The following is a 23,014-nucleotide window of genomic DNA, read 5'->3' as shown; positions in this document are numbered from 1 at the left end:
CCTCAGATACCTCATCTGTAAAATGGGGATTAAGACTGTGAGCTCTACATGGGGTATGGATTGGGTCCAACCTGATTACCTTGTTTACATCCAAGTGCTTAGAACTATGCTTGGCACATAATAAGCACTTAACAAATACCATAAATGAATTTTTAAAAAGGTAGAGAGGAAGGGCCATCTGTTGGAGGTGTTTTTGCAGTGGGAGGAGATGGGTGCAGCAGAGAGAAGTACAGGCTGGAGAGATCAGGAAGGAGGCTGATGCAGTAAACGACTCAGGATAAGACAGGCGCTAAGAACAGGTGATGACTGACTGTTTGGATGGAGAGGAAAGGACGCATCTGGGAAACATCGTAGAGGAAGAACTGATGGGATTTAGTCACAGACTGTAGGCGAGAGCTGAAGGGGAGTGGGGAATCGAGGCTTCGGAAACAGGGAGGATGACGGGAAAAGGGAGATGGGTGGAGGAGAAGGTTTGCGGGGATGACGAAGAGCTCAGTTTGAGGTCTGACTTGGTACCAGGCAACGTATCAGCATGTGGAAATTTAGAGAGAAAGGAATTAAATGAGGTTTCTGCCCTCATGCAGAGTACAGTCTGAGGGCAGTAGTGGCAGGAGGAGCATTTACTGAGCACCCACAGTGGGTGTTCAGAAAGTACAACTAATAAAGTGACATGTTCTCTGCCCACGAGGAGCATGCACTCTACTTGAGAAGTCAGAAATCAATAAATAGAGCACTAGTGGCAGTGTAAATTTGTCTGGTGAAAGAAAAGATCTGGCTCAGAATGTTGGGTGATTCGTGGGGGAGGCTTGTTGGACGAGGTGGGGTTGGAAAGTGGGGAGTGCTGTGGTCTGTCGGATGTTGAAAAGGAAGGAGGAAAGGCATCTATAGACTGAAAATTTACTGTGGGTAGGAAATGTGTCTGCTAATTCTGTTTTAATAATAATAATATTAATTGTATTTATTGAGCATTTACTGTGTGCAAAGCACTGTACACTGTACAGTGCACTGTACAATATAATATCAGACACATTCCCTTCCCACAATGAGCTCACAGTCTAGAGGGGGAGACAGACATTAATATAAATAAATAAATATACAGATAAATAAATAAACAAATAACAGATATATATACATGTGCTGCAGGGAAGGGAGGATGAAGGAGCAAGTATGAGTGGTGCAGAAGGGAATAGGAGATGAGGGTTCAGTCAGGGAAGGCTTCCTGGAGGAGATGTGCCTTCAATAAGGCTTGTATTCTCCCAAGTGCTTAGTACAGTGCTCTCTGCACAAAGCAAGCGATCAACAAATACCATTGATTGGTTGACTGATTGAGTCCCAAGCCCAGGGAGCAGAGAGAGCCAGGGGACAGAGGCAGGAGAGTCAAGAGTGAGGTATAGCTAGGGGGTTGGCTTGGGAGGAGCAAAGACAGCCAGTTGGGGAAGAGTGAGCAGGTGATGAGAGCAGAGAGTTGAGGTGGTGCCAGATTGGCGGGAGGGCTGCTCTTTCTCTCTTGCTCTCCCCTTCTGCTGCCTCCCTCCCCCTCCCCCAAATCCAGGTCAGGCCTGGTTCAGAGGGACCAGAGTTATAGCTGGGCGTTCTCCTCAGAGCTCTCTGAGGCCTCTGCCCACTGGTCTTGTCCTAGGCCGCTTCTCGAAGAATTTTCTTTCTCCAATCCATTCTCCAATCTCCAACCTTGACACCTTTCTGATTCTGATTGAGAGACATAATCCCAGCTCCACTCCTTGTCTGCTATGGGCCTGGAGCAAGTCACTTCACTTCTCTGGGCCTCAGGTACCTCATCTGTAAAATGGGGATTAAGACAAAGGAATTGTGACAACTAGGAGCCAGAGAAAGCAAGGTCCAGTGGAGTCGTGTTTTATTCAGTACCAGCAGGGCTGGCGGAGACACGGGCAGCCCTGGACGGGTGCCGGACTCTTCCTCCTCCTTCTCCTCCTTCCGAGATGAGCGCTCCGCTCCACCCCACTACTGTGACCACATGATCTGTCGAAGCACTTGTCTGCTCACAGAACTCTACTCCTAGCACTGCTGATGGCTATTGATGGTGGCCCGGGACAAGTCACGTGAACACAGAAACCATGAAATACAGATGGCAGCCAACCCCTACTGGGCAGCCGACCCCAGAGGGCCAGAGCCAGGACCCGGGAGCCAGGAGTTGGGCTGCTGGGAGCGGGGAGCCAGGGAACTGGGCTGCTGCTGGGAGCCGGGAACCGGGCCACTGTATGCCAGGATCCTGGGAGCCAGACATCATAAGCACGGTTGTCATGAGTTGAACCGGCAAACCAGGCTGCCGTCAGCCGAGCCATTGTGAACAGGGCCAGGATCAATCAGGCAATCGTCTTTATTGAGTGCTTACTGTCTGCGGAGCACTGTACTAAGTGTTTGGGAGAGTACAGTGCAACTGTATAACAGACACATTCCCTGCCCAGACTCAGGTTCTAATCCAATGGAGCGCGAGGCCCATCATTTCTGTGGGTCAGGCCAAAAGGGAGGCTCCGCGTGGAGATGGCGTTCCGCTGACTGATCGATCGATCCATTGCAGAGTGAGCCCTGCTAAATCTACACCATCGCACTACTGTATTGTTACCATCATCAGTACTGATGGTGTAGGCAGGCTGTTAAAGGCTTCATCGCAGCATGGCAGATGATACTTGTGGGGTCTTGACCGCTGACCCTTGCCCTTGCCCTCAGTCCTGACCCTGACCTCTGAGGCAGGAGTTCGGTAGGTTTCTTCTGAGCTGGGGGCAAAGGTGTCCACTGCATTTTTGGCCGCTTGGGTTTGTGGTCTAGCATCTGAGCTCCTCTGTCCTGGGCATCAGTTGTTAGAAACAATAACTGGTATCTGTTCAGTGCTTACTATGTGCCAAGCACAGTACTAAGCCCTGGGGGTGGACGCAAGATAACCTATTTCCACATAAGGCTGACAGTCTAGGCAAGGGCAGAGATCACCAGGTCTACAAATTCTACTGCACTCTCCCAAGTGCTCAGCAAAGAGTGGGCCCTCCGTACCTACTAGAGAAGCAGAATGGCTCAGTGGAAAGAGCGTGGGCTTTGGAGTCAGAGGTCATGGGTTCGAATCCTGGCTCCGCCACATGTCTGCTGTGTGATCTTGAGCAAGTCACTTAACTTCTCCGAGTCTCAGTTCCCTCATCTGTATAATGGGGATTAAGACTGTGAGCCCCCTGTGGGACAACCTGATCACTTTTATGCCCCTTAGCGCTTAGAATAGTGCTTTGCACATAGTAAGCGCTTAACAAATACCATCATTATTATTATTACTACATGCAGTATGGCCTAGTAAAAAGAGCCCAGAGTCCAAGAACCTGGGTTCTAATCCCGGCTCCACCAATTACTTCCTGTGTGACCTTGGGCAAGTCACTTGCCTCCTCTGTGCCTCAGGTTCCTCAGCTGCAAAATGAGGATTAAATACCTGTTCCCCTTTCTAGTTAGACTGTGAGCCCCTTGCGAGACAGGGACTGTGTCCAACCTAATTAGCCTGAACCTACTCCAGCACTTAGAACAGTGTTTGAAACATAGTAAGCACTTAACAAATACCATAAAAAAATAGGAGGGAGAAAACGTCTTCAATTCCCATTTTGCAGATGAAGGAACCGAGACTCAGAGAACTTAAGTGACTTGCCCGAAATCACAAAGCAAGAAAGTGGTGGAGCCAGAGTTAGAACCCAGGTCTTCTGATTCTCAGGCCTGGGCTCTTTCTACTAGGCCACACTGCTTCTAGTAGGTACTGTGGGCCCACTATGTGCGAGCGCTTGTAGACCTGGTGATCCCTGCTCTCAACTGATCAATCAATTGCATTTATTGAGTGCGTACTTTGTGCAGAACACTGTGCTAATAATTTTAGAAGGTCCAATACAGTTGGTAGACATGATCCCTGATCTCAAGGAGCTCTCAGCCTACTGTGTGCAAGCACTTTACATATTTACAAAAGTGTTCTGGGCGGTTTTGAGTCCTGAAGTGCTCATTGATCCAGAGGTGCTGAAATTAGGATCGAGGGTAGGGGAAAATGAGAGATGAATCCAGGAAGGCCTCCTGGAGGAGATGGGCTCTCAGGAAGACTTTGAAGATGGACAGAGCTGTGGTCTGTTGGATGTGAAGAGTGACGGAGAGTGGTACGTCCGGATGGAGAGCAGAGGGTGAGAGCGCCAGAGGATGTAAATGTGCGAGCGTGTGTGAGCATCATGCACATGTGTCTTCAGAGTGTTTATGGGGCGAGTGAGTCACAGAGAGAAAGGAGGATGGGTTGTAAAAGAGCAGAAATACCCTGAGGCGTGCAGGCAGGTGGCAGCCCACTGACTCTAAATCACTGGCACAAAAACCAGCCTCCTGCCACCTCTCCTTCCTCCTCTCCATTCCCCTCCCCCACTACCCGAGACACCTGGTTTGACATCTCAACCGTATTTGAGCCGTGCAGGGACCACACTCCCCTCTCCCCCCACCAGCCCCACCCCAACACTGACCTCAGTTGTACAGTCACAGTCAATCTGCCCTCCTCCCTCCTCCATCCTCCCGCCTGCCGGCACCGGCCAGAGGTGGGTCTTGTTGGGTCCCGGTCCTGGGCCACCAGCGGAGGGGCTCCGCAGCTCCTCCCTCCCCCTGGCCCCTTGGTTCCAGCTGTGCTCTTTGCTTACTGCATTCACGGACTCAGATGCCTGAAGCCATAAGCGTGGGGAGGTAGGTGAATGCGTATCTTACCTTTCTTTTCACCCCGGGGCAGGTCCAGTTGTGTCAGTCCTCACTCTCCTGCCCTGGGGAAAGTCCAGTGGCAATTCCTGCCACACTCTCTGGTCCCAGGAGGCTGTGGCTCGGCCCGTCCAGCGCCGGTCACCCCCGGCCACCCTCCTTGACCGTCTTCCCTGGGAGTGGTCAGCCTCGTGCCTGAGGGCTCCCGTGCACTAGGGCCAGAGCAGAGAGAGGGGATTAATCCCAAGTGGATTCCCAGTGCAGACAAGAATATTGGGCCGGGGCTCTGAGCCTTCAGGTAGCCCCTAGCCTGGGAGTGGAGAGGATGAGAAGAGGTTCAGTAGGTCCCAAGGCAGGAACGAGGTCTGAGTGGCACAGCTTAAGAGAGTCAGAAAAGAGAGTCACCCATTAAGAGGATTGCAGTGTGGGAGCATAGCGTGGGAACACGATGTGGGTGCAGTGTGCGGCATAGTGGAGTGTGTGCTATGTGGAGGGGTCGCAGTGTGGGGCCACAGTGTGAGAAGCTCCAGGAGGGGCCACCACACAGCCAGGCTTACCATGATTACTGTAGGCGAAGGCACCTGGGTAACCCGGCTCCTAGCTCCTGCCCCTCCAAGATCACAGTGAGGACCCCCGGCCCACGTCCTCCCCCTGGCCTGGAATGCCCTCCCTCTGCCCATCCACCAAGCTAGCTCTCTTCCTCCCTTCAAGGCCCTACTGAGAGCTCACCTCCTCTAGGAGGCCTCCCCAGACTGAGCCCCCTCCTTCCTCTCCCCCTCGTCCCCCTCTCCATCTCCACTGTCTTACTTCCTTCCCTTCCCCACAGCACCTGCATATATGTATATATGTTTGTACATATTTATTACTCTATTTATTTTACTTGTACATGTCTATTCTATTTATTTTATTTTGTTAGTATGTTTGGTTTTGTTGTCTATCTCCCCCTTCTAGACTGTGAGCCTGCTGTTGGGTAGGGACTGCCTCTATATGTTGCCCACTTGTACTTCCCAAGCGCTTAGTACAGTGCTCTGCACAAAGTAAGTGCTCAATAAATACGACTGATTGATTGATTGATTGAGTGACCAGATGGGCTTTATGCTGCCCAGCCCAGGCCCTGCCCCTGCCCACACCCAGCCCCGGTGGCAGCCTGCCCCCGCCCCACCGGTGCATGGCACCTCTAGTGACAGGACTGTAGAGCCAGCCTGGGGTGCTGAGCTAGAAGAAACACGTAAGCATTTCAAAATGTCAAGGTGCACTCCCCCCCGTAGGGCCTGCACTCTCCCCTCCGGCATCCCCCAACCCGTGCCACCGGCCCCGTCTCTCCCCCGCAACCCCCACGCCACCAGCCCCCTGGGATCCTCCCCCCGTCAACTCCTTGCCTGAGCCAGGGAGGGTCCCGGATGAAGGGCCGGGCTCACGGAGGAGTGTCCTGAACGTCTGGGGCCAGTCTTTGCTGCGATGTGGGCTGGGGATTAGCCGCTCAGGCCCGTGGGGAAACTGAACCCCCAAAACAACCATAACCGTAATGAGAAGCAGCATAGCTTAGTGGATAGAGCACAGGCCTGGGAGTCGTCATCATCATCATCATCATCAATCATATTTATTGAGCGCTTACTGTGTGCAGAGCACTGTACTAAGCACTTGGGAAGTACAAGTTTGCAACATATAGAGACAGTCCCTACCCAACAGTGGGCTCACAGTCTAAAAGGAGGAGACAGAGAACAAAACCAAACATACTAACAAAATAAAATAAATAGAATAGATATGTACAAGTAAAATAAATAGAGTAATAAATATGTACAAACATATATACAGGTGCTGTGGGGAAGGGAAGGAGGTAAGATGGGGGGATGGAGAGGGACGAGGGGGAGAGGAAGGAAGGGGCTCAGTCTGGGAAGGCCTCCTGGAGGAGTCGGAAGGAACTGGGTTCTAATTCCGCCTCTGTCACATGTCTGCTGTGTGACCGTGGGCAAGTCACTTCTCTAAGTGTTTAGTACGGTGCTCTGCATGCAGTAAGCGCTCAATAAATATGATTGAATGAATGAATGAATGGGTCTCAGTTACCTCATCTGCACAATGGGGATTAAGACTGTGAGCCCCATGTGGGATAGGGACTGTGTCCAACCTGATTAACTTGTATCTACCCCAGCACTTAGAACAGTGCTTGGCACCTAGTTAACACTTAACAAATACCATAATTAATTAACCCAGTCAGAACCTACTCTGAGGCCCATCCCCCAGCCAAAGCCCCTCCATCTCGGGGCCTATCCCTGAACCAGAGCCCACCAGTCCCGGGACCCAGCCCCCAGGCAAGCTCACCGTCCTGTTGATCCATGTCTTTCCAGATGCGCTGGCTCGCTCCATCCGAGGCGGCTTCTCAGGGCTGGAAGTCCCGTCAGTTCTGCTGAATTCTATGTAAGTGTGCATAACCTTACATCTTTCTGTTCTCTCCTCTCCTCACACGGCTCTCTGGATGGTGAGGACACAGGCTGTCTGGACAGTGAGGTCACCGGCTCTTAGGGTAGGGACGTCAAGGGTCCTGAGCAGTATGGGCTGTCTGGAGAGTGAAGACATGGGCTCTCTGGACAGTGAAAACACAAGCTTTAGGGACAGCGAGGGCATGGGCTCTCTGTGCAATTAGAATACAGGCTGTCACTGTTGGAGCTGATCGTATGCAACCCAGCTGTCTCTGCCAGAACCTCAGGCTTTTTAGCCAGTGTTTAAGAATTAGTAGCAGAAGCTCCCTTCCCAAGCACTGAGTTCAGTGCGCTGCTTTCGATGGGTGCTCGGTGCCCGTGCTACTGTGACCAGAGCACGAGCGAGGGGGTGGAGACAGGAGAGAGGCCCAGTGCCAGGGGCGCTGGGAGCCGAAGAGCGCAAACTGGGGAGGACTGGAGGAAGAGTGCTGAGATGGAGTCTGGGCAGCAGTATGGAGAGTCTTGAGGGAAGTTGTTGGAGTTCGGTTTGCTGTGGAGGGAGTTGGGAAGCCATCGGAGGGTTTGGAGTTGTGGAGAGGCATCTGTCAAATGATGTTTCAAGCGTTTCGACAGAGTCAGAGGGAAGAGGCCGGAGGCACAGAGAAATTTAATCGCTTGTCCACGGGGAGATGAACATTTTCTCACATTTTTTCACGCGTTTTCTCACTCAGAAACTACAGATGAAAATAACTATTGTAATTCCCCAGCAGGCTTGGGTTGAAAGTGAGGCGGACTGCCTGTGGTTCCAAAGACTGAAAGAATCAGGAGATTTCCTTGATTCTGTCCCTTCTAATGAGGGTATTTGTAAAGCAGTTGCTATGTGCCAGGCACTGTTCTAAGCGCTGGGATAGATACAAGCTAATCGGGTTGGACACAGTCCCTGTCCCACATTCATTCATTCATTCATTCAATCATATTTATTGAGCACTTACTGTGTGCAGAGCACTGTACTAAGCACTTGGGAAGTACAAGTTGGCAAAATATAGAGGCGGTCCCTACCCAACAGCGGGCTCACAGTCTAGAAGGGGGAGACAGACAACAAAACAAAACATATTAACAAAATAAAATAAATAGAATAGTAATGGGGCTCACAGTATTAATCCCCATTTTACAGTTAAGGTAACTGAGGCACAGGGAAGTGACTTGCCCAAGGTCACACAGAAGAAATGTGTGACAAGCAAACAATTCTTTCTACTTCTTCCTAGATTTGAGGCATCAGAACTTTTGGAACCTTTTAGACTGTAAGCCCCCAGAGGGCAGGGGCCACATCTTTTACTTTTATGTGCCCATTATTATTTTTATTTTTACTTTACTTATTTTTATATTATTACTTTTATTTTAAGTTCTGGGCCTGGTACAGAACTTTGCACACAGTGGGTACCCAGTACAGTGCTCCCAACACAGTGGGCCCCCAGTACACTGTTCTGCACTCAAGGGCCCAGTACATGCCTCATCTATAAAATGGGGATGAAGACTGTGAGTCCCATGTGGGACAGGGACTCTATCCAACCTGATTATCTTGTATCTACTCTAGTGCGTAGTACAGTGCCTGGCACATAGTAAGCGCTTAACAAATACCATTAAAAAAGCAAACAAACAAAAAAAAACTGTACCAGCAAGTGCTGTACAGCACAACGAACTTAGTGGGCACCCAGTTCAGCACTCTGCATGCACTGGGCAACCAGTACAGTGCGCTGCACACCATGTATGCACAGTAAAGTTCTCTGCACCCAGCAGGTGCCCAGTCGATACTGCGGCTTATAGCTTTCCTACTATGGGATGCCTGAGGTAAAAAGTGTACAACAAGGCCTCGATTCTGGCTGTCTGAGGCCAACAGACTCCTGCTGGATTTGAGTTGGTTTTTGGCTTAGGAGGGTGTATGTGTCCACCTGCCCTCAAAATCACATTTGGTCACTTGGAGGGCTTTGATTTCTGCTCTGGAGTGTTGCTCACTCATGCAAGTTGTGGACTGAGTCTGAGATGGGAGGGGGAGGAGAGAGAGTGTGAGGCAGAGGGAGTGGATGGAGGCAAACAAAGCTCAGCAACCAGTGTGGCTGGTCCTCCGGGAATGGGGTGGTGGAGGCGGCGGCGATGAGGCGGTGAGGTCATGGGGCAGTTCCGGCTGGTAACGACGGCTCTGGCGGTTCGATGAGTTTGAGGTGCCAGAGGCAGTTCATCTTGCTGCTTCAATCTCTTCGGACACAAGCAGGATCCCAGAGAACAGGGGCTCGTGTGCTTGTGAGGGCAGTGGGGGACTGTATTGCTTTAGCTGAGGGCTGCGGGCTGAGGGGAGAATGGCGCCCAGCCTCACGGGGAGCTGAGGCGGGGGCAGGAGTTGCAACCGTCTCAGTACCCAAACAGAGGAGCCGGTGAAGTCCCTGAGACTGACCCAGCCGGGGAAGTGATGCACTGAGATCGGAGAGAGAGCTACAGCATCGGGACAGACCCCCCTGCCCCCTGGGCCTCAGCCTCAACCTCCCTGCTCACTCTCACCTTGAAAACACTACGCCATCTGTGGGAGTCTCAATCTCCCTGCTCCTTTGCACCAATTTCCCACCTCCACATTCTCCTCCCCGTATAATGCTGCCCCCTGCACCCAGTCATGTGCAGACAAGGCCGGAGACCAGGCTTCCATGTCCTCATGACCCTGGCTCAAAGTGTCATAGGCCAGGCAGAGTTAAACCCTCACTGACTGGTCAGATGGCCTACAGGAGATCGAGGCCAGAGAGCCTACAATCCAGGCTGAGGGTCATACGTTCACTTCTAATGAACGGCACTCTATCTCTCTCTCTCTCTCCCTCTCCCCCCCCCCCCCCCCCCACCCCCGGCCTTCTCCCCAGGTACCAGGTGTGTGATGGTGGCTACGATCTGTCTTGTGGGAGTTGATGCCATCCTCCTCGGTGGCTCCCAGTATCTCAGGCCGCTCCTCCAAGCTGCAGGGTGTGGGTGAGTCCTGAGCTGGTGGTGTGCCCGGGAGTGGGCTCCATCCGGGCGGGAGGGACAGACTGACTGCCTGACTGGGGCTTTCTTCTGGGGTGGCAGAAGCCAGTCTGAGCCCCAACAACTTGGGACTGCCCATCTCTCCCCTTCCACCCCGCAAATACTGCTCCCTGGCCATGGGGACAGGGTGCCTGCTGGTGGGGAGGTTACAGGTAGGGTTACTGAGGGATGGAAGGAGGTGCCGGCTGCTCCAAGCCCAGGCCTCCTTCCTGGAAGCTCCAGAATTGTGTGGTGGGGAGAGCGTGAGAGCAAGCAATCATAGCCAAAGGAGGAAGGGCCCCAGGCTACGATGGTAGTTATGGGGCTGGCTGCCTCTCGGGTTAGAGGAAATCAGAGCTGCAGGAGACAGGATGTTAGCCCCTCGATCCCTCAGGGGGCAGGGTCCTTGCTGAGAGGCAGAGGAGGAGAAGACTCTGCCCTGCTGGACCACGGCTGCGGGCTGCAAGTGGGGACCCTGAGAAAGTAAGGTGGCGGTGGCAGCTCTCCTCCCCTCCCCTCCCCTCCCCACTCGGATACCAGTTCCACATTTCAGCTGCCTGTGAGCTTTCCCTTGAGCAGCATGGCACTCTCATCTCCAACCCTGCCCCCCAACCTGGACTCCACAGGCCCAAGTCCCACCTTCATCTGGAGGAAGAGGCCAGGCCCAGTCTTCCTCTGCTCCTCCCGAGTAGGACTCCCAGCTTCAGCTTAGCCTCCCTGGTACCCCCCAACTTGGACTCCACAGGCTTAAGTCCCACCCTGTCCTGGAGGAAGAAGCCAGGCCCTATTGTCCTTTGCTCTCCCCAGGCAGGACACCCCACTTCCCTTCCCTGGAGGGGACCCACCCACTTAGAGCAGTGTCCCCCCACCACCAACCCCCACCCGGTGCTCCTGGTGTCCGGGGCTGGGTCAAAGGGGCCTCGCTCATGCACTGAGAGTTTGATCTGACTTCCCTGGGGCAGGGCTAGCCACATTCTGGCCTCCGGCCCAGTCTGTGGGTCCAAGCCTCACAGGGAGACTGAGAGCAGGAGGGCCAGCACCTACAGGAGTCTTTCTTTTCTGGGAGGGAATCAGGTGGCAGCAACCAGCTTTCCCTAGTGGAGAAAACCAAAGGGAGATGCCCCTCTCACACTACCCATCTGGCAGGAGGCTCGGCAGACAGACAGACAGCAAGGCAGCCACCCAGACAGAGAGGAAAGTGGCTGGCTGAACAGTCCAACAGCAGACAGGCGGGCAGGCAGGCGGACAGCCGGCCAGACAGACAGAAAGGTGGCTGGACAGAGAGACAGCAGACAGAAAGGCCGACCTGTGGGGAGTGGAGGAGGCGGGACAGCCAGACAGGGGGCTCAGCCATCACCCTCAGAGCCAGCGCCCTGTTCCTGGCTCAGGGAGCCCCTTACAGGGTGCCTGGATCCCACCAGCTGGTGAGAAAATGCTGAAATGGAAGAGTCCCCTCTTTTTGCAAATCTCTTCCTCGTCAGCCAAGTCATTTTTGAAAGGGGAGAGCCGGGAGGACAGGGGAGGACTGGGGAGGGGGGAGGAGAGGAAGGGGGAGAAACTAACAGTCTTCACGTCCCTTTGTAGGTTTGAAAAACCCTCTCCTGGTTTGCATCCCTTCAAGACTTTGCCACAGCCTCTATCACACATCTGATCTTCTAGAAGAAAAGTCTAATAATAAATAAAAATGTTTTACTCTTTTACACTGTATAATTTTAAAGAATAGTGTGTTACTTGTGAACGCATGGTCTGACTTACACTGCTGTACAGTTGGGAAAGTATTTTCAAACACAGTATACCAAAGCAAACAATGAAAAGCTAGAAAGTGAGTATTTTTATACCAAACATTGTAAGTTTGACAGGTTGATTTTACACTGGGTTGGATCACAGTTTTTATGCTTGATTTTCGAGAATGCTTGTAACTAAGAATCTTATTTTTTTTTCCTTATACTTGCATGTTCAGGGCATGTTTTGAAGTCCTGTCGATTTTTACAGAACTGTATTCTGAGTTTAAAGAAATCTATGATCCTGGCTGGGGTCTCGGGTGAATCAGTGTGCGGTGTCCAGGTCAGGGAGAGAACAATGTGTATTGGCAGTATTATATTTGTATTCCCAATTTTAATGGGGTGTCCATGCAAGACAATCCACACCCGACTAAGGCTAACTCAGTGGCTGTTCCCTGCAGGCCCGGCCAGCTTTCCCAGGAACAAATCAGAGCTATAGTGTGTTTGGAAACTTCCCGGAGCCAGTTGTGAACAGTCTCCCTGGGGCCAGGTACATCTGGCAAAGGGCTACCAGCCCTACCACCAGGGCTGGGCCGGGCAAGTCAGCCTCTCCCGGCCGGGCCCAGAGTGCCTCGGGTGAAAGGGAGGCTGCGAGACTCGCTCTGCCGGGGGGCGGCCGCCTTGGCTGCGGTGGCTGGACCCACAGTGGCCCGCAGCTGGCTCACCTCTGAACCTTGGCCTTCACGACAGAACCTGTTCCTAGGGAGCGGGTTGGGCCAACACAGGCATCTCTCAGATGAGCTACTGTGGCCCGCTGGTGCTGTCGCCGCTGCTGCCATTTGCCGAATCTCCAGCGGCATGGAGCCCGGAAGGTGGTCCAAACCATTATCAAATGGTTTGACAAATGCCTTATTGTATGCCAACCCAGGTCAGTTATTTAAGCAGCGAGGCACTCTGGCCTGGCACCTCTGCAGGAAATTACTGTGACAGCAGTCACGGGGCCTCTCGCCCCTTCCTCCCGGTGTTGGGGGCAGTGTGGCTGCTGCCCCATGTTTTCAAAATTCCCCATTTGAGACCGTGAATTGTGTCTGGACGGAAGAGCTTGGCTTGTGGATTGGTGTGGCTAGGGGTGTTCACCATTTCCCTCCTAGACTTGTTCACACTTGTGCTCTAGGATTTCCACTTTGCATGCGCGGAAACCCAGGTGATTGGGAGAGATTTTCCAGGCCACGAGCCCCGCCGGCTAAAGCAGGAGGCAGAGGGAGGCAAGCTGCAGAGGGAAGAGCTATGCAGCGGCTTGACAGCAGGGAAGGTGACCGGAAGGCCAAGGGGCCCGCCAGAGGATCCCGGGGTGGGTCGGTCCCACCGGAGGCTCCAGGGGTGGGTCGGCCCACCGGAGGCTGGCTGGGTGTGCTCATTTCCTCCCCGGGAACCGAGAGGTGCAGCCACGTTGTCTATTGTACTTTCTTGGCATGTCTAAAGGTACTTTTCTATTGTCATTTTAAAAAATAAAGTCATGAGTATTCTAGCTGTTGGGCTGGTGCTCTGCCAAGTTCCTTTGCTCGAGAAGCCAGTGGCAAACACAACACAACACCCAGAGTGCGAGGTCACGGACTTATCCGACCCAGGCCGAGGGGGCTAGGAAGACCCTGACAGGAAGGTAAGGTTCTGGCCCTTGCTGCCCTCCTCCTTATCCTCCCCCTCCCCCTCCTCTAGGAAGGGGAGGCCAGCCTGGGGTCACCCTCGAGGTCCCTGGGGCCTCTAGGAAGGCGGGGGGGGTGGGGGGTGGCTGGAAGCTCAAGTGGTTGTGGCCCCAGGTTTTGGGTTCCTGCCCCCTCCAGTCCCGATTGGGCACCGGATGTAACAAGTGAGTTATGCTTATAGTAAGTGTCCCCCCAACCCCCCACCCTCCACCTGGCAGCCAGGAGGAAGGACAGGAGGAAGGGGGCCAAGTCGGGCCGAGCTGGGCTGGGCCAGACCGTCTCTAATCCGAGCCGGAAACGGCAGCGGTTGCCCTAATCTGTCCAAGGGGACTTGTTGCAAAGGAAACGTTAGACCAGAACACCAGTTTGCTGAGGCATTAGCATTGTGGAGAAGCTCTGCCCTCCTGTTTTCTCGCTCTGACTGCCAAAGCACACATATGGGTGCTGTCAGCAGAAGGATGGAAGGCGGGGGGAAAATGCCCAGCATTACCACCCCACACAGCACCACCGCACCTCCCAGCAAACCACACAGCACTACAGATCCATTGCACCTTCCACCGCAGCACCAGTGGAATGTTGGCATCTAGGTGGGTGGTGGGCGCCGAAGGACCCCAAGCCCCAGAAGGTCCGGTTGGGATTTGGGCCACTCTCAGCTGGGTGGATGGGAGGGCTCCTTTCCTGCCCAGTCATGGCAGTAGAAGCAGAAATTCTAGCCCCAGAACTGGAGTACCGGGCTGTGCTGGCCTCACTCTCTCCATTAGCAGGAGCCCCATGTAGTGGGCTGCGGGCTGCCCACTCTGGCTCTCGGTCCCTGCTGCTCCACCACCACCTGACTGCACTGACTGGAAGACAGCAGCAGCCAGCTGCAGCCCAGGCTCTCTCTGTATCCCTTTATCTGGCTCAGCCACCGCACTTGCTCCCTCAAAGCCTCAAGCCAGAGGATAGATCTGAGAATGAACAAAAATAATAATAATAATAATAATAATGATAATAATAATAATGGTATTTGTTAAGTGCTCACTAGTGCCAAGCACTGTTCTAAGCACTGGGGGAGATGCAAGTTTATCAGGTCATCCCAAATTGGGCTCACAGTCTTAATCCCCATTTTACAGATGAGGTAACTGAGGCACAGAGAAGTGACTTGCCCAAAGTCACACAGCTAAGTTGCAGAGCCGGAATTAGAACCCACAACCTCTGAGTCCCAAGCCTGTGCTCTTTCCATTAAGCCACACTGCTTCTCTAGTGCATCTTGGGTCGGGCTGCCATCTACCTCCTTCCTCATTCAACCATGCCCACGCATCAGGGACCCGAGGTGGGTGAGGAGAAAATCATTCAGTCACTCCACACCACTCACCTCAGGAGAACCAGAGGGAGAGGAAGTATGAATGCTTGTATGGTGGAGGGGTTGGATTTTGCCCCCCAGTTAGAAGGATCAGGGGAGCGTCCCTCACACTCTCTCGGTCTCACATTTCCAACTTCAGCAGCACCAGGCTCTGAAGCCTGGGTCCGAGAGCACGGCTGGGTCCGACCGGGTCCGACAGCTCGGACCCATCACCCGCTCAATGACCAGACTGTCGGCGATGGGGTCTGGGTCTCGGGACAGGAGAGGTAGGGCGCGGGCTATGGAGCTGGGGTGTGGACGGAGGGTTTGGAGAGCCTCGCTCAATAGGCAACCTGAAGGAGCAGCAGGAGGAGGAGGAGGAGGCTGAGACTGATACCAGTGCCCTTGCTGGGCTGGGTGAGTGGAGGGGCAGGGAATATGATGAAGGCTATAGGGCACTACAGACACCCTGGAGGCTCCTCTCCCCTCGAACCCTGAGTTTATCAGTCCAGACAGTGCAGTCAACTCTTTAGAACTCTCTCAGCCATACACTTAAATGGTCTCTTCAATGTCTCTTGCCTGACTCAACCTTAGACCTCTCCCAGGCAGAGGCGTCATCTGGTCTACTCTCTATGGGTCAAGGAGTACCAATCAATCAATGGTAATGAATATGTGCAGAGCACTGCACTAAGCACTCGGGAGAGTACAATACAACAGAATTAGTGGACACGTTCTCTGCCCGTAACAAGTTTACCAACGGAACCAACGCAGGACATTGATCGGCCTTTCCTGGGGCATCAGGACACAGCACCAATCCCTAAGTGACCCACTCCCTTGCTGGAACTACTGTCAGTTACTGATGTTCAAACCGGGGAAAAATAACCGCACTGACAAACCCCTTAGAAATGCTTCTACTGTTGTTTTATTATAAATACGGTTTTTGGAATAGATAAAATCAACAGTGCCTTCAACTCTTCCTTGCAAACTTGCTCTAAAGTACTAAGAGGAGAAAGGCCGGGGGGACCCTCCAGAAGCCGAATGGGTTGGCTGGGGCCTGGCCTTGCTCGGGGCCTCTCCTGCTCAGCAGAAATCGAAAGGTGAGCAGGGGATGCATCTCGCTCATCACCAAGCCACAGAGCCCCATTCCCATCTGCCCACTCCATTCAAATCACTCTCTGGGTGGGAGCCTGCTCACACTTGTTCAGGTACTCTGAATTGCTACCTCTCACACCAAGAAGGGAGTGGGGAGAGGAAGGGGGGCGGTGGCCCGCCACCCTCCTCCACACTGTCATGACATCCCTTCCCCCAACTAATCCTCACGACACCCTGCCAGTCACTGCTTGCCCGGGATCACGTCCGAGTAATCCTGCAGCACTCCAGCCAGATGGTCGTTGTGTGTCTTGAACTTCCTTTTCTTCTGTGAGGCAGGCTTCTTCCTTCTCTGGATGGGCGCCTACAAAAAAAGGGAAACAGGCTAGTGGACCTGGCCCGGCCCCAGCTCCAGAGTCACAGCCACCGACGATGCGACAGCGAGGGCCGAACCCTCGACTGCGAGCCTCGTAGGGGCTGGGGACTGGGGTACAGCCTGCTAGGTTTAAGCTGACCCCAGTCCTGGGCCCAGGGCTCACTTAGCAGCCAGTGAGCGCTTAGTACAGTGCTCTGCACACAGTAAGCGCTCAATAAATACGATTGAATAAATACGATTGAATGAATGAGCGCTTAATGAAACGGCCAAGCCCAACACACCAACAGCCAGAAGGCATCCCAGAGAGACTCAATTAAGATGCCAATCCCGACAGATCCCCCAGTGAGTTGAGGCTGTCAGCTCTGCTGGAGAAGTCTGCCTTAATCTCATAATTAGTTCTTCATTTGCTGGGGAAAACTGTCCTGTGAGATTGCCCCTTCCCCTTCTGGGTTCTTACTGGGGTACCATCAGGCAGGCCCCTTTGGCACAGAAATGGCAGGGAAAAAGTCACACTGAGGAGATCCCCAACAATGCAACCAATAGGACCCACCAGGCCCCCAAGGCCTGAAACAAACAGGGACCGGATCGGAACGGAGCTTTCGGAGAGAATCGGGCGTGTTATTCAATGGCGAAAGCTACAACGGTCAGCTCTCTCCAGCTGAAGTTCCTTAGCTCAGGGAAGTTCAAGTCCCTCCCTCTGCTTCTGGGGACCCCGTCCCAGTGCTTACCACAGAAAATGCTCCTGTTTGGCTGCTTCCATGACTACATTCTCTTCAGCCCCCAGCTCCCACTGCATTTCCCCCGGGGGTTAGTAACCGGGACACACAGAGTTAGTTAGCGGGCACCTCCTGAGGGCACTGCTCTTTACTAAGTGCCGAGGTAAGTGCAAATGAAGGGAAACAACATCTTCCCCATCCTTAAAGGAGCTTCCGCTCCACCGCTGCTCACAAGGTCCTGAGCCCCACTCCAGCTCGGACTTTTACTTCATTCAATTGCACTTCATTCAATTGGATTTACTGAGCGCTTACTGTGTGAAGAACGCCATACTAAGCACTTTTTTGATTCCATCCACTGAAAGGGGACCAGTCTCCAAGCTTGATTTTTTTAAAAAGTTTACTTAAAAAAGGACAGGCTTGAGGGAGAGAGAGGCATCACGGCCGCCTCGTGGAAAGAGCCTGGGACAGGAGTCAGGAGCCCCCAATCCTGATTCCAGCTCTGCCAGTGGCTTGCTGCTGGGTGCCCTCAGCTTCCTCCTCTGTAAGACCTCCATCCTTCCTCCCTCCCTCCCTCCCTTCCAGCTTCTGTTCCTCCCCCCCGCCCCCCAGCCCTCTCTGATGGTGAGCCCCCACCAGGGAAAGGCAGAAAGCAGTTTGAGCCTCTCTCGAAGGCAATGACAGCCCCGTACCATTTTCTTTGGTCCGGATTCCTGCATGGAGGAAATACCCTGGCGCTTCAGATACTCTTCAATTTTCTCCTCATCCATGGAATCTACAGGAATGCTCCTCCAAAGTTTCTGAAATTCTGCAGCGGCAAGAAAGAAGCCATTGACTTTTAACTTGGCAAAGCACCCAAAAGGGGGTGTCTCAGACATTAGGCCCTAGTAAAAATGAACACAACAAATGAGGGATCCTCAGAGAAGCAAAGAAGCAGCGTGGCTTAGTGGAAAGAGCATGGCCTTGGGAGGCACAGGACGTGGGTTCTAATCCTGGCTCCACCACTATTCTGCTGTGTGACCTTGGGCAAGCCACTTAACTTCTCTGTGCCTCAGTTGCCTCATCTGTAAAATGGGGACTAAGACTGTTGAGCCCCACATGGGACAACCTGATTACCTTGTAACCAACCCAACACTTAGAACTGTGCTAGGCACATTGTAAGCGCTTAACAAATACCATAACTATTACTATTAAGTCTTGAGAGGATGCTGCCGTTCAAATGGTCAAGCCATGTCATCGGTAGGGAAATCAATTGGCCGGCAGCATGGGGAACAGAAGAAACGCAGCCCCACTGTGGGCAAATATGGGCCAAATGGAGGAAGAAAACAACAAAATGGTGGCCAGACGTTCACTGGGATTGAAAGTCCCAGAAAACATTATGTGGTGTAAGTCCCAGAGGCTGACTGGGTCTTCATGAAACAGCAAATTAGATTAAATTGTTTGACCAAAAATGGTTACCACCCACTACGTCTTGAATACCTGGATTTACGGAGGGTGTTAAAGGCAGAGTGTAATAGCTTCTCAACACCTCACAAGGTGGCTTTTATTAGTAAAACTCTCTTGGATAAATCAGTAATGAATATCTGAAAACTCAGGTGAAACAAAACACGGAATTGGATTGTACTCCAATTCACTGCCACTGACCTCTCAACAGATAAATGGGTTCCTTTTTCCAAATGTCTACTTGCTTTTATGTAGTCACATGCATAATCATAATGATGATGCATGTTATTACATTATTACTGTTTAAGTATAATAAACTTGAACGGTTGGGAAGCTGAAGGGGGGTGAAAGGCATTAAGGGCACTGGCCTGAGTAACCTTGTAGAAAGCACATGGCAAGTGCGCAAAAAATACTGATTGATTGAGTAGGTGTTCAGACACTTTGGCTAGGGAAACTAGAGAAGGTAAAGAAAGAGAGCAGAAAAGGGGAAAATAATTATCTCCTTCCTCCCACCCCGAGAGCTTGAAGGGCAGTGCAAGGGAGAGGTCAAAACGTGATGGTGTCTTACAGGTGCACTATCTTACTTTGCACTTTCACTGACCATCCACCATCTGAAGTTAAAATTGACAAAAGCCATGCACTGGCCAGCCTACAATTTCCTCCAAGGAGCTGGTGTCATCAGTGTGTCCTGCACCCTCCAACTGCAAAGGGGGATTAAAAGAGAAAGTCCACCTTGAATGTAAAATGGCCCAGTTCATCTACCACCAGGCGGATGAATCAGTTTGCGGATTGACTTTTTGCCACTGTCGGCCTCCTACTCATTCCCTAAAACTTCACTGTCTTTTCCACCAATGTATTACGAGACACCACTAGAGAGGTAAACGCACTTCTAAATCCTCCACCCATTCCAGGGGGAAAAGCCTCAGAGCCCTGAGTGAGCCAGCAGGAGTGGCCAGTGACATTTCGGTCCCGACAGCGGTGATTCACGGTACGTGTGCGTGCTCGGCTTCCCTCCTTGAGTTCCCTCACTCCTCGGAATGCCGTTATCAGGCCAGTGCCTGGTACGATCCCACCTCCTCCCTGGCCGTGGCCGCCATCTCAGGCAGACGCTGTCAGCAACTTCATTTTCTTTTTTTTTTTCTAATGGTATTTGTTAAGCACTTACTGTGTGTCAAACACTGTTCTAGGTACAAGTTAATTAGGTCAGACACAGTCCCTGTCTGGCACAGGGCTCACAGTCTCAGTAGGACTTCACTTCACAAACTAAATAAAACCATATGTACCTACCCACTTTGGGGCAGGACTAGGTTTGCTTTTCCACCTTCGAGAACAGGCGTCGTCAGGTGTAAAGCCGCCACAGCAGCTCAGGGCTCAGAGGCCCTTAAAGAAATCTGCTCCGGTCGAACCCTTCCTGCAGGTAATGAAGCCAACCCGGTGAGATCAGAGTATCAGCGGGGCCCCACTCAACTGTAAATCCCACCAAAGCTTTCCAGAGAGCGATACCAGAACCCCAGAGCCAGGCAGGGTCAGTGGACCAGGCATGTCAACGCTGAGCTTTGTACTGTGCTGAAAGCATCTGTTCTCCCAGGTTTCTGTTCCCAGCAACTAAAAAAATGACTGATTTCAGTTCCAAGTGGTTGGGTTGGGTGGCGGCCCTTGGCTCAGGAAACAGCAGGCTGAGATGCCGGGGGCTCTGAGACCAAGTGCCACTTGGGTAGCTCTCTGATCTGAACTTCCTACTAGCCACGTGCTTAGTCCAGTGCTCTGCACACACAGTAAGCACTAAATATCCTTGATTGATTAAGCGCTTAGTACAGTGCTCTGCACACAGTAAGCGCTCCATAAATATGATTGACTGATTGATTGGAGGAGGATTGGAAGCCAGGCCCAGCAGCAGACACCCCTGGTTATTGATACCTTAAAGTGGGAAGGCCAATCAATCAACACTAGGGACCGATTACCTCTGGGTGTGTAGAACACTGTACTGAGCCTTAGGAGACTGTAAAACAATGACTAAACACGCATGATTCCTGCCTTCAGGGAGTTCACAACCTGGCAGGAGAGACAGACCCTAGAATAAATTCCACATAGAGGGGAGCAGCAGGGGAGGGAGGCAGGTCCAGGCCAACGGGCTCCAGGGCACTTCAGGCTTAGATGGCACAGAAGTGCTTAAGTGACCAGGGGATGGGAGGGAGAGATTTGCGGGGGGGACGGACCCCTGAGTGGGAACCCCTAAATAGCTGATTTTTCTACCCCTTACTGGGCCCTGAGAAAGTAGTGCCCGTACAGACAGCTCAGGTACTGGACGGGGCCCACAGGCCAGGACTCTAGTCCAGGAAAGGTGATACTAACATCACCGCAATAATTACTACTACTACTACTACTACTACTACTACTACTACTACTACTACTACTACTACTACAACTACTACTACTACTACTACTACTACTACTACTACTACTACCAGCAACCCCACCAGGTTGTTAATCGTTTTATGGGGGAAAATATTTTTATTTAAATGGGTGCCTTCCAAAGAAATCCAAATGGACTGCCCACTTTTTCAATAAAAAAATGATCGCAATAGGCCATTGCTCGGAGCTGGAGTCCAAGAATAGGAAGGAGTAGAATGTTGAACTGCAAATTCACCACATATCCTAGCCAAATCAATGCAGCATGTGGTATTTTCCATTTGGAAAAGAATCGGTCACTCCCAAAGATGGGCCTTCCCACACCAGGAGAGTACGGAATGCCAACTTCACTTGTTTCACTGAGGGCCTTTGGGAATCTGACACACCTCAGGGCTTATTTCCAAGCCTAAAGCGGGGTATATGAAAAGTGGCCTTTCCTGACAACTTCCTATGGAACCATCAATTGAGTTCCCAGAGGAATCTGACTAGTTACCAGTCCTCAGAGCTTTCTCCTCATCAGCATTCTGAACACAGCCCAGACCTCAGGTCATTCCTTCAGCACTTAAGTGGTCAGAATGCGTTTCAGTCGAAAAACCCTCTGGTGGATCTGCATACCATGACTCAAAACAACCTGGGAGTAGGGATTTGATCTTGTCAACTCTGGGTGCGGCCCAAATTTATCCAGGGAAATACTGCTGCTGCCCTGGTCCCTGGTCCCCGGTCCGGTCCGGAGAGGTTCTCTCAGCCTCCTACCAATCTACGCCTTCCACCCCAAACCACTTCTGGAGCTTTTCAAACATTATGCAATGCTGCCTCCTGCAGCCAAAAGCCAAGCTGTGGTGGTGGGGGGGTCCCTAAACTTAACCATTGATTGTGGGTTTACAGCTACAGGGAGACAGGTCCAGACACAGGAAGAAGACAGAAGGAAGAGAGGAGGCAGAGGAGATGGAAACGGGAAAAGAGACAATGGTGAGGAGGAAGGGGGAGGGGAGGAGAGAAGGGAAGGGAAGGCAGGGACCGGAGCGGGGAGGGAAGACAGCGAGGGAAACAGAGGGGATTTCAGAGAGTGGGAATGGATCTTTGGAGCCATGGACTAGATGGGCCTGGGGCCGATTCCTAGCTACAGAACTGGCTTGGGGCAACTGGTCACCGCCACTAATGCTGTTCTGGCAGAACCCGGCTAAAGAAACAAAGTTAAAAGCAAAGGAAGGAAGGAAGACAATGCCACGAATCCACCAACTCTGTTTCTGCACTCAAGGTTTTTTCGTTCTTTGTGGAACTTGACTAAGGACTCAAAAAAAAGCCATGGATTCCAATGACAAAGACTGAAAATTGATAGATACCACTCGTGGTCTTATCCAAAAATGAATCCTCAGCTCCTGAAAACTCATGTCACAAACACATGAAAAAGTTTGGCCTTTTTTGCTCAATGAAGTGGGAGGTGAATGAAGGCAATGACTCTTCAGAGCTTCCTGCGGCTTCCTGGCTACCTTGGTTTTGATACTCTTCACGGGGCTTTCTTTCATTTTCTGATCATTTTCTCAGTTAGAGAACATGATAGGGACACAGACTGTTATACTTCTGACACCATGAAGTAAATTTCAGTCTTTCAACATTTGTTTTTGTCTACAAGGAATAATCCTACAAATACTTGTGAACTGTCACAGTGAGGCAATGTAAACACTGGCATTTCAGGTAACATACACTATTTGCTGGAAAACAAGGGACTGTTTTGTTAGACGGCCAAGCTGCCACTGTTGCTTTACAAGGACTCCGTCACTAATCTCGGAAATCACTTTCTCTGCAAACTGAGAGAAACTCTATAACTTAAGGTCCTAAAGAGGTTCACGTGCGGGGTTGGGGGCTCTGCTCCTGAAGAACCGCGCTCCCGAAAACTTGTGTTGTAGAGCGGCCGCCGCCGCATACGCACACACTGTTTCTTCCAACCCCTCAGTGTGCGGAATTCTGACTGGCAGGCCTGACTCGACGGGTGCTTCCCAATTCCCCGATAGCATTTACCAAAACACGTGACCAAGACTGGCGTTTGGTCCCAGCTGATTGACTGCA

At 52.0% G+C, this 23,014-nt stretch overlaps 2 protein-coding genes across 2 annotated transcripts in view; one reads left to right on the top strand and one right to left on the bottom strand.

Moving 5' to 3' along the window:
• Positions 1-10,123, top strand: part of RBPMS (RNA binding protein, mRNA processing factor) — a 103,257-nt gene extending 93,134 nt beyond the window's left edge. The window contains exons 7-8 of the mRNA XM_038759442.1: positions 7,062-7,131; positions 10,034-10,123. Of these exons, the coding sequence (XP_038615370.1) occupies positions 7,062-7,124 (63 nt within the window). The 3' untranslated portion in view covers positions 7,125-7,131; positions 10,034-10,123. The remainder of the gene's footprint in view (positions 1-7,061; positions 7,132-10,033) is intronic.
• A 5,698-nt stretch (positions 10,124-15,821) lies between these two features.
• GTF2E2 (general transcription factor IIE subunit 2) overlaps positions 15,822-23,014 on the bottom strand; it is a 49,055-nt gene continuing 41,862 nt past the window's right edge. The window contains exons 7-8 of the mRNA XM_038758923.1: positions 17,788-17,903; positions 15,822-16,370 (exon numbers count right to left, since the gene is read on the bottom strand). Of these exons, the coding sequence (XP_038614851.1) occupies positions 16,251-16,370; positions 17,788-17,903 (236 nt within the window). The 3' untranslated portion in view covers positions 15,822-16,250. The remainder of the gene's footprint in view (positions 16,371-17,787; positions 17,904-23,014) is intronic.

This window comes from Tachyglossus aculeatus, chromosome 17 (assembly GCF_015852505.1).
Source record: "Tachyglossus aculeatus isolate mTacAcu1 chromosome 17, mTacAcu1.pri, whole genome shotgun sequence".
NCBI lineage: Eukaryota > Metazoa > Chordata > Mammalia > Monotremata > Tachyglossidae > Tachyglossus > Tachyglossus aculeatus.
The sequence above is the reverse complement of the archived record's forward strand: the minus strand, read 5'-3'. Positions and strand labels throughout refer to the sequence as shown.